The 12,675-nt window shown below is 36.9% G+C and overlaps 1 protein-coding gene across 1 annotated transcript in view; it reads left to right on the top strand.

Moving 5' to 3' along the window:
* The window catches only part of wdr11 (WD repeat domain 11), a 92,960-nt gene extending 89,017 nt beyond the window's left edge, over nt 1-3,943 (top strand). The window contains exons 27-29 of the mRNA XM_047812409.1: nt 31-176; nt 754-833; nt 1,842-3,943. Of these exons, the coding sequence (XP_047668365.1) occupies nt 31-176; nt 754-833; nt 1,842-2,044 (429 nt within the window). The 3' untranslated portion in view covers nt 2,045-3,943. The remainder of the gene's footprint in view (nt 1-30; nt 177-753; nt 834-1,841) is intronic.
* Nucleotides 3,944-12,675: the final 8,732 nt, after the last annotated feature.

Genomic DNA, 12,675 nt, shown 5'->3' on the forward strand with positions numbered 1-12,675 from the left:
GTCCATCTCTCACTCTTATCTGTTTCTCAGGTGCGTCTGAACCCGACCGAAGCCTCAGAAGTGCTGAAGCGCTGGGCCGAGTACCTCTGCTCTCCACAGGTCAATCAGAAGTCCAAAGCTATCATGGTGCTACTCTCACTGGGCTGCTTCCAGAAGGTTGGCGAGATGCTCCACAGGTCTGCACTACTCATATTATTTATTTTTTTATTTATATATTATTCTCTCTCTCTCTCTCTCGCTTTCTCTCTCTCTCTCTTTCTCCCCCCTTTCTCTCTTTCTAAATTGTTTTATCTTTCCAGAAATGTTCTAGTCCATTCTTCTTATTATCTCCACAGCACATTACTGAAGGACTATGTTGATCATGGTGTGAATCCAGTCCTCTCACTTATAAAGAAGAAGCTTTTTATGTTTGACCTTTTTCTAGCTGACACTTTTATTCAAAATGACACTTTACAATTGAGACAGGATACAGCTGAGTAAAATAAAAACATAAAGGTCTGGTTGGTCGTTCTTTCCAGATAGTGAAATATTAAAGCACGTGATACATTTTAGTGTTGGAAATGTTAGTCCTATTCCTAATCGTAGAGTAATCCCGCAATGTGCACCATTGATTGATTGATTAATTGATTGATTTTAAAGGTCCACCCCTAAATATGCTGTAACTCTAGTGAGTATTTCAAGAAAGTAAAGCTAATCCATATGTTTTGTTCTTGTTCTTCTTCTCCTCCTCCTTCTCCGTCTTCTCCTCCTCAGTATGAGGTATTTTGACCGGGCGGCCCTCTTCATCGAATCCTGTCTGAGATATGGCGTAATGGAGGCCAACGACACCACTAATATCCTTCTTCAGCTTCTTTACAAAGTCTGTTGATTTAAAGATGATTACTGAAAGGAGTGTAATGAGAGCAGCACCTGCTACAGATTCTAATTATGAAACCTGCAAGAAACCTCAGCGTGGGAACCCAAAACCCACTTATTTTCCTATCCAGCCGGTGGTACTCAAGTAAAAAAGTACAAAACGGCAGTCCCACGTCTTCCTGTTTGCTTCATAGTGTCTCGTACGTCAAGCACAGACAAAGACGTCTTAAGCAACACCACATTAAGAGCTGTGGGGTTGTAAAATTTTGAACAGTGTAAATTATTAATAGTTTGTTTAAAGCTCTTTATTTTTTAAAAAGCTACACAAGATATTTACACTATATTACTATATGTTGCCTTCCTGGGTATACTGTAAGTGAAAATGTACAGCTAGGCAATTACGTGTTTTCACACACAAGTGGAAAACGTCTAGGCCGTTGAGTTCATTAATATACGAGTGTATTTAACTTAGCTTCAGAAGCTTTATGTTCAGCACCTGAGAATTTACAATGCTAGAGATCTACAGACATGCACAGTATTGCAGTACAACTGACAGGGCAGTTTGGCTTATGTTTGGGGTTGTTAGTTAAGCTAAACCCATCAGTGGATTTGTGTCATGAATACTAGCAACAGAGAAAAAAAATTCTCAAAAAATCCCTAAGCATTGTTTACATGCTTTTTACCTAAAAATAGTTTTTTTTTGCTTATTTCAAAATCAAAGTATTTCAACTAGGGATGTGGGGATGTGGGAGCTTAGTGGTTATGGACTACTGAATGTAAGGTAGCGAGTTCCCAGTTCCACCAAGTTGCCACCTCTGGGCCCCTGAGTAAGTCCATTAACCCTCAGTTGCTCAGTTCTATAAAATTATATAAAAATGTAAGTCATGGAAAATTGCATCTGCCAAATGCCATAAATGTAACTGATCCTTCTTTCTTTCTACCATCAAATGTTTCTAAAATGTTTCCTTAACCCTTTAGCCTTTCACATAAGCTAATAGGCGCAGCGTTTTCCGCCTACGCCGGGCTCCTCCGCTCGGTGGGATTGCGAGAGGGAGCAGCGCTGTGGGCCTCGAAGGCTGGAGGAGCAGGAGAGGAGCTCCTGGAAGAGTTGTTCCAGAACGAAGGATCCGGATCAGATCTCACACCTGGTGAGGAGGAGAAGAAGAGCAACCTGGGTGTCGCTGAATGATTCTAAAGGACAAAAGAACAGGGTTTCAGGTTTAGTGGAGAATTTAAAGAAGTGTGTTTGTTTTAGATTTGTTGGTTTTAAAAAGAAAGAAATTATATATATTGCATAATGTGTGTAAAATTTGTGTGTGTGTATCTCGCACGCAAGATAAAAGCATGCACTCTGGGCTTGTACACTGTGGGTTTGGGTTTGAAACCCCCTTTTTTTTCTTTCCTTTCCTTTTTTTTTTTTTTTTAATAAATGTCCGCATTATAAACTGTAACCAAAAACAATTTGCTGCTTCAAACATTCCAATTTTTTTTATTGCACTTTTTATTTTGACCAAACAATTCACTTAAGTGGAACTCTGGGTTATAAATGAGGTATTCATTATGTATGGGATAAAACAGAGTGTTTTAGACCTCTTATACCACAGCGATTTTTTGACAATAGCAATTTGTAATTTACTAATGAACAACAAACTTTGAGCATTTATAGTGTCATTTAATGTGATGGAACATTCATAAAATAACAGGTTCCTGTTGTAGCTTACTTTATAGCAGCTTTAAACATTCACCTACATGGAATGAACGACAAGAAAACATGGCTGAAAATGTACCAAGCACTCACACCTGAGATATAAATAAATAATATATAAATAATAAATCTCTATCATGATGCAATGGCAATGATTCTACCTTTTTTTTTTATTTTTAACATCTTTATTAAATAACATCGACTATGTGAAGCACCGTACAAATCCCTGTGAACAAGCTGTTACTAAAGAAACCTATTAGAATGAGCATATTTGATATAAATATAAATTTGGGGTCAATGTTATATAAGCCTGCATTCTGCAAAATTTAGTTATAAAAAAAATAATAAAATTAAATAAATTCAAAGTATTAGAACTGATGCTTATGAAGGTTACAGGATACATTGAGTCGGGGGGATGTAAACTTTTGAGCAGGGTGATCGATAATGTAAATGATTATTTTGTTTAGAGATCTTATTTTTCCATTTAGAGCTGCTCTTCAGAAGTTTCATAAGAAAGATGTGCAAAAGTTTACACCCCCTGGCTCTTACCATATATGTTGTCTTGTGGAGCATCAGTGAACTTTTTGCAGTAACTGTGTACGAGTCGCTCATTTGTCCTCAGTGTGAAAAGATGGACCAGGTCATGTGTGTGAATTCAGTTAGAACCATGTCCTGTGGACTCAGTGAGACGGATAAAAACTTCATGACCCCAAAATTATAGAAAATCAATCAACACCTTCCTATTTTGAGGACTCGACCCTGCTGTGCTCTGTTAGACTATAATATCGAAGTGATGCACTTCAGCTCAGCTCAGAGTCATGTACTGTGTATAGAAAAAGCGTGACTAGATATTATAAATAAAAAAGAAATAAAACAGAAAAGATCTGAAACGTTGGGAAGATGAACTTTTGAGTTTTGGATTTTTTTTTTTTCAATTCAAGCAGAATGCTCCGTGATATTAGTGCTGTAATTGTGTGTGTGTGTGTGTGTGTGTGTGTGTGTGTGTGTGTGTGTGTGTGTGTATTTGTGTGTGTTGTGATATCTGTGTTTCTGCAATCCCAGAGAAATTCTTCATACCATGTGAAATGTTTTGACCGCACAAATTGTTCTGTGAATAAACCTCTCCCTTGTGCTCTTCTTGTGCTGTTCACTGTTCTGAGGTCCAGAAATATCGATGTTCATCCTGCCTTCCTTTTTAAGCACATATTGACTCTGAGTATTGTAATGATGGATGTGGTATTATTCTGAAACAGTCCTACTTCATGATGTTTCCTTGTAAATTGCAGCACAGTGAATTAGTGCATGCAGTTACTTTGTGCTTTGTGATCAGATGAATAAATATGTACATACAGCAAAAAGCAATAAATGTCTGTGGACAGTTAATGTTTTGTACTTTTCATTTCAAATGTATTGTTTTTATATTTTAGTCATATGGCCAATTATTATATGCCCTGATTCTCTAAGCCAATTATTCTCCATAATATATGTGCATGTTATGGAACTAGACACACCGCAGAATCCCCAGGAGTCGCTTGCGTCTTTACTAAAAGGCACCTGCGTGTCCTTAAAAATATAATTTTGGTCATATATCACACAGAATTATGAATGTATTGTACAACACTACAGAGATATACACACAAGCAACATTTTGTTACACATAAATCTTAGACTGAAAATATTCTGCAAAGCATGCTGGGAGCATTAACGCCAATAACAAAGCAGTGCCACTAACTCCAGGAGTCCAGAAGACTTCCTGCTCTGTCTAATGTCTTCAAAATGTACATTAAAAAAAAATAATAATAAAGATATATATATAATGAAAAATATAATTATACAAATTAGGAATTTTTACATTTTAAATTTAAGCTACATGCATACATAGAGAGTTGATGTAAAGGTGCTTAAAATATAGAATTATTAATGAAATGACAAAATCCTTCTGGCATGTAATATTTTCTGTTAAACATTAAATTGGCTGCTAAGCAACATAATAGATGAAGATTAAGGTAGAAAGAATATTGGGTTTAGTGAAAAGTTTGGTTTAAAGATTGTATTAAAGATAAAGAATTAATCATTGTTAAACGTTCACCGATGTATTTTTTTATATTGATGGTTTATTAACACACCAAACACCTTCAAGGTTCCAACTTGGTGTAATTCAACCACATCTCAAGAAATGTCAAAAACCATTTAGACCAAAACCAATTAAAATCCATATTTTGTCACCAAAAATCTCCATTATACAGTGGCACATTTGTAGCTATGTGAAGCACACACCATATATAAAGTCTGGTATAAACAATGCTAATGTACAGTAAGTGTGCAGTAACTGATATGACCAGCAGAGGTCAGTGGTGTAAAAGTGTATTAACTAGAGAAATGTAATAAGCACAAAGGCAGACCGGAATACTGCATGGTGCATTAAAGTATTTAGCATCCTACCATATTGTGTAGCAGGTATAAACATGTTCAGTTCACCTTGAATAATTCAATTCAATTCAATTCAAGTTTATTTGTATAGCGCTTTTTACAATAGACATTGTCTCAAAGCAGCATAATTACTGATAAAGGAATTAACGAATAATAAACTAAATAAGAATTAACAGAATGAAAATTCTAGATTATTATTGGATGTATATAGTTCACAGTGTGTATGTATTTATTCCCCTATGAGCAAGTCTGAGGTGACTCAGGCAGCAGTGGCAAGGAAAAACTCCCTTAAATTGGTAAAGGAAGAAACCTTGAGAGGAACCGGACTCAAGGGGGAACCCATCCTCATATGGGTGACACTGGGGTGTGATTGTAATATACAGTCAGTTAAATGTTGTATTGGTGTAAGGTTCAAGGACTTCTGATCTCCTGAGTACCAAAGAGTCTAATTGGAGATGTCTCAGGATTCTTAGAGTCGGCCTCGGCTCAGTGGACGTCCAAAGGCTTCGTCCCACAGAGGACGTTGGGAGCTGGTACAGTGTCTGGATGCCTCGGGATGGGTACAAAGAGAGAAGCAGTGGAAAGGGATTAACATATCTGCTGTTCATAAAAATGTGCTGGTCTGATGTACTGGTGCATGATATTATGGGATGTATTATGTGTACGCCTGACTAAAGAGATGAGTTTTTAATCTACATTTAAACTGGGAAAGTGTGTCTGCGCCCCGAACACTATCAGGAAGACTATTCCAAAGTTTGGGAGATCGTTATTGGGGTTATGGATAGATGGAGCTGCAGCCTGGCTGTGTTTTAGTAGAACAGACCTGAATGTATTGATACCTAAGTGAAGGATTAATGCATTGATCCTTACATGATGGATGCTGTTTTTTTCTGGAACATTGTTCACCATCACCACAACACCAACTGAGTGAATATTTTTCAGAAGAACATGTATCAAAGCCCAGGAGCATCATCACTGTCATCTGTCTAGTTATTCAAATGATCAGTATGAGAATGACATTTCATTCAATTCAAGATAATTCAATTCCCCAAGCAGCTTTATAGAAATACATCAATTCAGCATATAAATGATCCATTTTAAATTAGTCCCTAATGACCAAGACAGAGGTGATGATGGCAAATGAAAAACTCCTTGAGACTAAGAAACCTTGAGAGACTGTAAAGGGAAGTCATTCTCATCTGGTGACAATGGAGTATGAATTAATTTTTTAACCAGGAAATTTATTCTAGTATTAACAGGATGTCTATCTGTCTTCTTAACTCCATTAGTGATGCCCCACTTCTCTCACTGTACAGGTTCTTAAATATATATTATTCATTCATTCATTCATTCATTCATTCATTCATTCATTCATTCGTTCATTTTGCTGTGTTTATCTTCAGTAACTGATTTATACATAGTCAGAGTTGAGACGAATACAGGGTTTTGTGGGAGGACACTGGAGCTGGAAGACAGCAACACTACCCATTAATTCAGTGTGCCATTCGTTAGAGGTATCAACTTCCTGATTTTTGGAAGTTCACCTGGATACCATCTAAATATTCAAACACTAATGGATTCAATATACTTCTATTATAAATAAGTACGGTTAGGCCCATAAAAATTTGAACACTGACAAAGTTATAATAATTTTTGTTTGATATATAGAAATCTGATACAATTATGCCCAGAGTAAATACTCCAGGTTCCCCTGTGTAGAATAAGCAGTATACAAAATGAATGGATGGTGTTTCATGTTGGTCATTAATGCAATGATTTAGGTCACATTTACTATTCTAAAGAGCCAAAATGAAACGCTTGAAGCTGAAGGAATACATGCAGTGTATCTGCTTCGGGTCATTTAGGGTGGAGTGGCTAGAACATTAGAATGTAACATCTAAAATGATTTAGTGCCTTGCTGTATGTGGAGTAAATTGCACTGGCTCTTTTTATGTCTAGAATTTAGAGAGAGAGAAAGAGAGGGAGAGAGAGAGAGAGAGAGAGAGAGAGAGAGAGAGAGAGAGAGAGAGAGAGAGAGAGAGAGAGAGAGAGAGAGAGAGAGAGAGAGTATAACGACGTCTTTCTAGTAATAGACTTTAATGGTTTGATGCTTTGGGACTTGGCAAAAGGTGGTCCACTAAATGAAGTCCTTTTGATGCTCAGTTCAGAGAAGAGTCCAGTGAAGAGTGGGTCTAAAGGAAATTGATTTTTTTTCCAGAGACATGCTGACTGGAACAGGAGTATTAACACTAACAGAAGAGAGACTAACCCAGATGGTCAGTTGAGGCTGAGAAAGATGGCTTAACTGTTCTTACTAGTGGGTTTGGATTTGAAGTTTTATTTCAGGGCTTTCAGACTTCATAGCTCACTATATAAAAAAAAATAGCATAGTTGAGAATATGGTAACTTTACAAAGTGCTTAAGGAAGTGCTATCAAGTTTGTGGTCATCTTTTGTTGTGTTTTGGGCCCTAAAGGACCCTATTCTTCCTCTATGTTGTCTTCTATTACTTACGATTAATTGTCATTACTGCTACTAGTGTCTAGGGTTGTTGTACTAGAAGAGATTACATTGTTATATTGTTATAATATATTGTTATTATTATTATATTTTCTGCAGATCTTTTTTGGTCATATCTTTTAGCACTGCCTGACCAGTCTCACCATCTCTCAGAGTACAAGGTAGGTATACATCACGACTCTTGTCTGTTCTGGCACCTAGGGGGTGGAATGAACTTCCCCTAGATATTCAAACAGCTGAGTCACTGACAACCTGCAAGCAAGGAGTGGAGAACTTCTTCTTCCTGAAATACATAAACTAGCACTTTTGTATAATTTTTTTTTGTGCTATAGTTCAGGGGGGCACGATGGCTTAGTGGGTAGCACGTTTGCCTCACACCTCCAGGGTCAAGGTTCGATTCCCGCCTCCGCCTTGTGTTCAAGGTTTATTATACACTCTGCCTCCCCCGGTCCAAAGACATGCATAGTAGGTTGATTGGCATCTCTGGAAAATTGTCCGTATTGTGTGAGTGAATGAGAGTGTGTGTGCCCTGCGATGGGTTGGCACTCCATCCAGGGTGTATCCTGCCTTGATGCCCGATGACGCCTGAGATAGGCACAGGCTCCCCGTGACCCGAGGTAGTTTGGATAAGAGGTAGAAAATGAGTGAGTGAGTGCTATAGTTCCTCTCAACAGAATTTTAGACCGGTGGTATACTTTAGTCTATGACTAAGTAAACCAGTCTTCATGTATTTATTAATACTTCAAAGAACTTTGGTACATCCCTTTGGATAAGGGAGTCTGCCAAAGGCTGTGAATGTAAATGAAACGTTTAGGAGTTTAGATTTGCACTTAGCTTCATCTCCTGATTTTGATGCTGCTGAACCGTGTTCGAGTCCAAGGCCTGATAAAAACAACAAGCAAACAGAGCAACTTACACTGTATACGTTGGCGGCCTCTAGTGGCCAAAACGCTATATGACAACTCCAAAATATATAACAAAACAAAAAATTGTAGCACGTGAAACTTCTTCAAATTGGTCCTGTACCATATTCTAATCTTCTAGAAATCCAGAATCTGGTGTTTATATGTACTTTACACTACATAAACAAATCTAAATTTATTAAATTGTATATTACAATCATATTACCCATGAAATTTGTATTATTGAGTGAGCTGAAATTTACATCAGACAGACAATGCACCAGTGTTGTTTTAATATTGCATGATTATGTCTATTAGATACAGATAAAGCTGATTTTACTTGGATCTTCATTTATCCTTTACTTCATTTTGTTTTTCAGTCTCACATCTACAAATGCAGTAGTGAGTTTTTTTTTATTTTCTTTTATTTTTTTCCCCTGCTACATTTCTGTCTTGCATCAGTTTAACACACTGTAAAAGCATCAATATGAGTATTTACCGTCTTACTGCTAATACTGTACTTTGCCTCCTGTATTCTGATTTCCTAAAATATTGAGCACTCTTACAGTTGTTTCAAAATGGCGTATTTATTTTTGACATCCTTCTGATTACTACTGTTTATGACATGGTTATTCTTTTTATTCTTCTTAACTGGAAACCTTCCCATGACCTGAACAGGTCTACTGCTGCTTTGACTCGGAAATGTGATTCAGGTTTGGTTATGATAAACCATAAGGTGTGTACTGTATAAGTCTTTGGATGACTTTTGTCCCTGGGATCCTCCCTGACCCTGACCAGAATAAATCATTTACAGAAAATGAATAAATGAATAATGGCGCACATTTTTATTCCGAATGCTTTTCATGCTTTTCTAGCCCTGAGCTGTCTCTCAACTTCCTACAGTATGAATTCAACACTTAAATATATAATATCAATGTATTATAATTCAGGCCATTACCACTAAGCTTGAGGCTGAAATCATGAGGTTAAAAAATCCATGTTACTGATTTCTTTAAAGTGAGATTTGGCTGTAATGATCAGCACTTCATTTATGGAGAAAAAAGGTAAGGATTTAATTTAAAGAACAGCAAGAGCATCCAAACTGTGAAGCATGGTGGTGGCAGCATCATGTTGTGAAGCCATTTTGTTGGAAAAGGACCTGGTGCATTTTAGAAAGTAGATCATGAGAAATAATATTTCATCTAGAAATACTCAAGCAGTACCTCTTCAGCATTCAGCAAATTCAGGAAGTTAATACTTGTCTTCCAGCTCAGTCTTCCAGCAGGACACTGAGAATTCCTACACATTCCTCATGCAAGTTGGAACAAAAATAGCTTACAAAGTGAATGTATTCCTAGAGAATTCTACAAAAAAGTGACCTAAACTGAAACGTGAACAAAGTGAGGGCCAAATTGTCAGAGTTACAACAGTACTGTCAGGAACAGCAAAGTACTGTGAGAAGCTTGTAGAAGACTTTCCCCAGGAATATAATTTAAATTCAAGCTCTTAAAATCTGATACAGTAAATAAAACATCAAAATAAATCTGTCTCCTAGCTATTATTCTGAAATAAAGTAGACAGCCTGACTGATTTAACACAGTAAATGTGGAGGCTGTGAAAAAGTTGAGTTCGAACGGCTTTAGCCTAGGGGTGTGTAAACTTTTGGCTTAATTATTATTTTGCCTGAAGAAACATAATACTCAACCTAACATAACCCTGTGTTAATGTTTTCTTTAAGCTACATGATGGAATTTTCAAGCTTTATCATTCATATATACAGACTGTTGTATTTCCACTAACACATGCTGTATGTTGTCTAATGTTAGCTTTCTGAAATTCAAAAGAAAAAGCATTCTAATGATATTTTGTGCTTTTTCTGTCTCTATATTAGTGCATCTTGGGGCTGAAAGCGGCGTAGAGTGGATTCTTATGACGAAAAGCTTTTCGTTCTTCACCATGCATAAAAATACAGATATTTTTCATCCATGTAGTTTAGCAGAGGATGTTAAAAACACTTACTCCTCCTAACACAACTCCTCACTAAAAGCTCCAGTGAAGCCCCAAACGTAAGAGCAGCTAAACTGTATATTAACTTTGTAAATGTAAAAGAAATATCATATATTGGAGAACATGGTGAAATGGTGTGTGAACAGGATTGTCTGATATAAATATCATCATCTGTACTGTTTGAGTTGTAATTATAACTGTCATCATTGTTGTTGTTGTAGTTCTTGTTGTTATCATCGTATTTGTTTTTGGTGTAGCCCTTGTTGTATCTTTGTTGTTGTTGTTATAGTCCTTGTTGTTGTCATCGCTGTTGTTGTCATCATCTTTGTTGTTTGTTGTTGTTATACTGTAGTCCTTGTTGTTGTCATTGCTGTTGTTGTTGTCATCGTTATCTTTGTTATTGTTATAGTCCTTATTGTTGTCGTTTTGCTGTAGTTGCTGCTTTTCGTATTGTTATTGTTGTTGCTGTTGGTATTGTTGTTTCCAGTATCATCATTATCATTCAAGTTTGTATTTCTAGCTATTTCTTGCACCTCTAAAAAAAAAGAAACTGAAAAAACTGACAACGAGCCCGAACTGTACAGTTAATTCCAGCTAATAAAATTCTTCAATAGGAAGCTAAGTCTAAAAAAGTCCAGACAGTTCTCATGTAATATCATAAATATTTACCGAGATAAATATTTTTGGGGCAAACATTCCAACACAGACTGCAGTACATTCATTCAGTCCTTAATTAATTAATTAATTAATAGTAATTAAAACTGAACATTGAATAAGAACATAGCTTCAGAAAGCAGTAGTTTATTTCTACAAAGTGTCTATAAAGGTCTTTATAAACTGCAAGATTTCAACTAAACCCTGAGTGACAGCACTGTACGGCTTAAGCGTCTTTCCACACACAACTTAATTACACCCACACAAGATGGTTTATTATACACTCTGAACTTTTGGAACAACAATGTGGGTGTATTTCATATGTGTATGATTGCTCGTGTAGACTCGGTCTGGTGCTCTGCTTAGTTTTATCAACAGAGAAATGATCAAACAATCTCACTCCACAAGCCAGCTGCTCCAGCGTGTTTGCTAATAATACTAGTGAGGAGAAAAGGTTTCCTCCCATCAATAATATGTTCACATCTCATAAACAACCACTTCATCATAGACATAGTAAATAGAGTGTGATAGTGTGTGATAGAGATATGATGGCATGCAGCACTACAAAGGCAGGCAGGTAGATGATACAGAGCCGCAGTGGATCCAGGACATTTTACAGGACAGGAACACGGCCTGGATGGGACATTAGAGCACCATGTACACACATATTCACACCTTTAATGTAGCCAGTCCATCCATCTGCATGGTTTTAGGATGTTGGAGAAAACCCTGAGGAACACAGACACCGACACCGGGAGAAGACACAAAACTCCACATAGTCAGGAACTTGAACTCAGGATCAAACCTGGACTCTAGAGCCATTGAAGCCAATGAAAACCTTTTTGCTTCTTACATTCATTGCTGGGGGTTTGATTCCCCTTCTACCTGTGCTTCGGAGGTTTCCTCTGGGTACTCCAGTGTCGTCCCCCTTTAAATAAATGGCCTTAAGGTTGATTGGCAGGTACATTGTCTGTAGTGAATGAATGTGCGTGCGTGCGTGTGTGTGTGTGTGTGTGTGTGTGTGTGTGTGTGTGTGTGTGTGTGTGTGTGTGTGTGTGTTTGTGTGATGTGATGGACATTGCCTTGAGAGAGAGAGAGAGAGAGAGAGAGAGAGAGAGAGAGAGAGAGAGAGAGAGAGAGAGAGAGAGAGAGATGTGGCTTACGGTCATTTAAAGCAGGGCCTCGGGCACCCTCTGGTGGCCAAAGAAGGAATAATATATCGAGTCCAAGTATCAAGTAGAAAGTCCTTACGTATTACAAATTGTTAAAAAGTCCGTAATGACGTGTCTTCATGTAATTTTTTTAAAATCACTTATCTAAAGAGTTAAATTAAAGGATTTTTAAAGGTAAAACAACTACAATACCTTAAACCACAGCAGTAAATAAACATTAAATCACAAGTAAATCACTAAAAAAATCATCATAAGCTAGAACTGGACTTGCTGTTTAGCTTCTGGAGTCATATATGTTAGTAAAAAAATCATAGATATCAGTATATATACTAAGATATAGATATCAGTACTAATAGTTTTGTTTATTTTTTTAATTTTTTCCCCATAGCAATGTTTATATGCAAATCTGTTCTCTGTCCAGGATATGAACT

The sequence above is a fragment of the Tachysurus fulvidraco genome, chromosome 4, assembly GCF_022655615.1.
Source record: "Tachysurus fulvidraco isolate hzauxx_2018 chromosome 4, HZAU_PFXX_2.0, whole genome shotgun sequence".
NCBI lineage: Eukaryota > Metazoa > Chordata > Actinopteri > Siluriformes > Bagridae > Tachysurus > Tachysurus fulvidraco.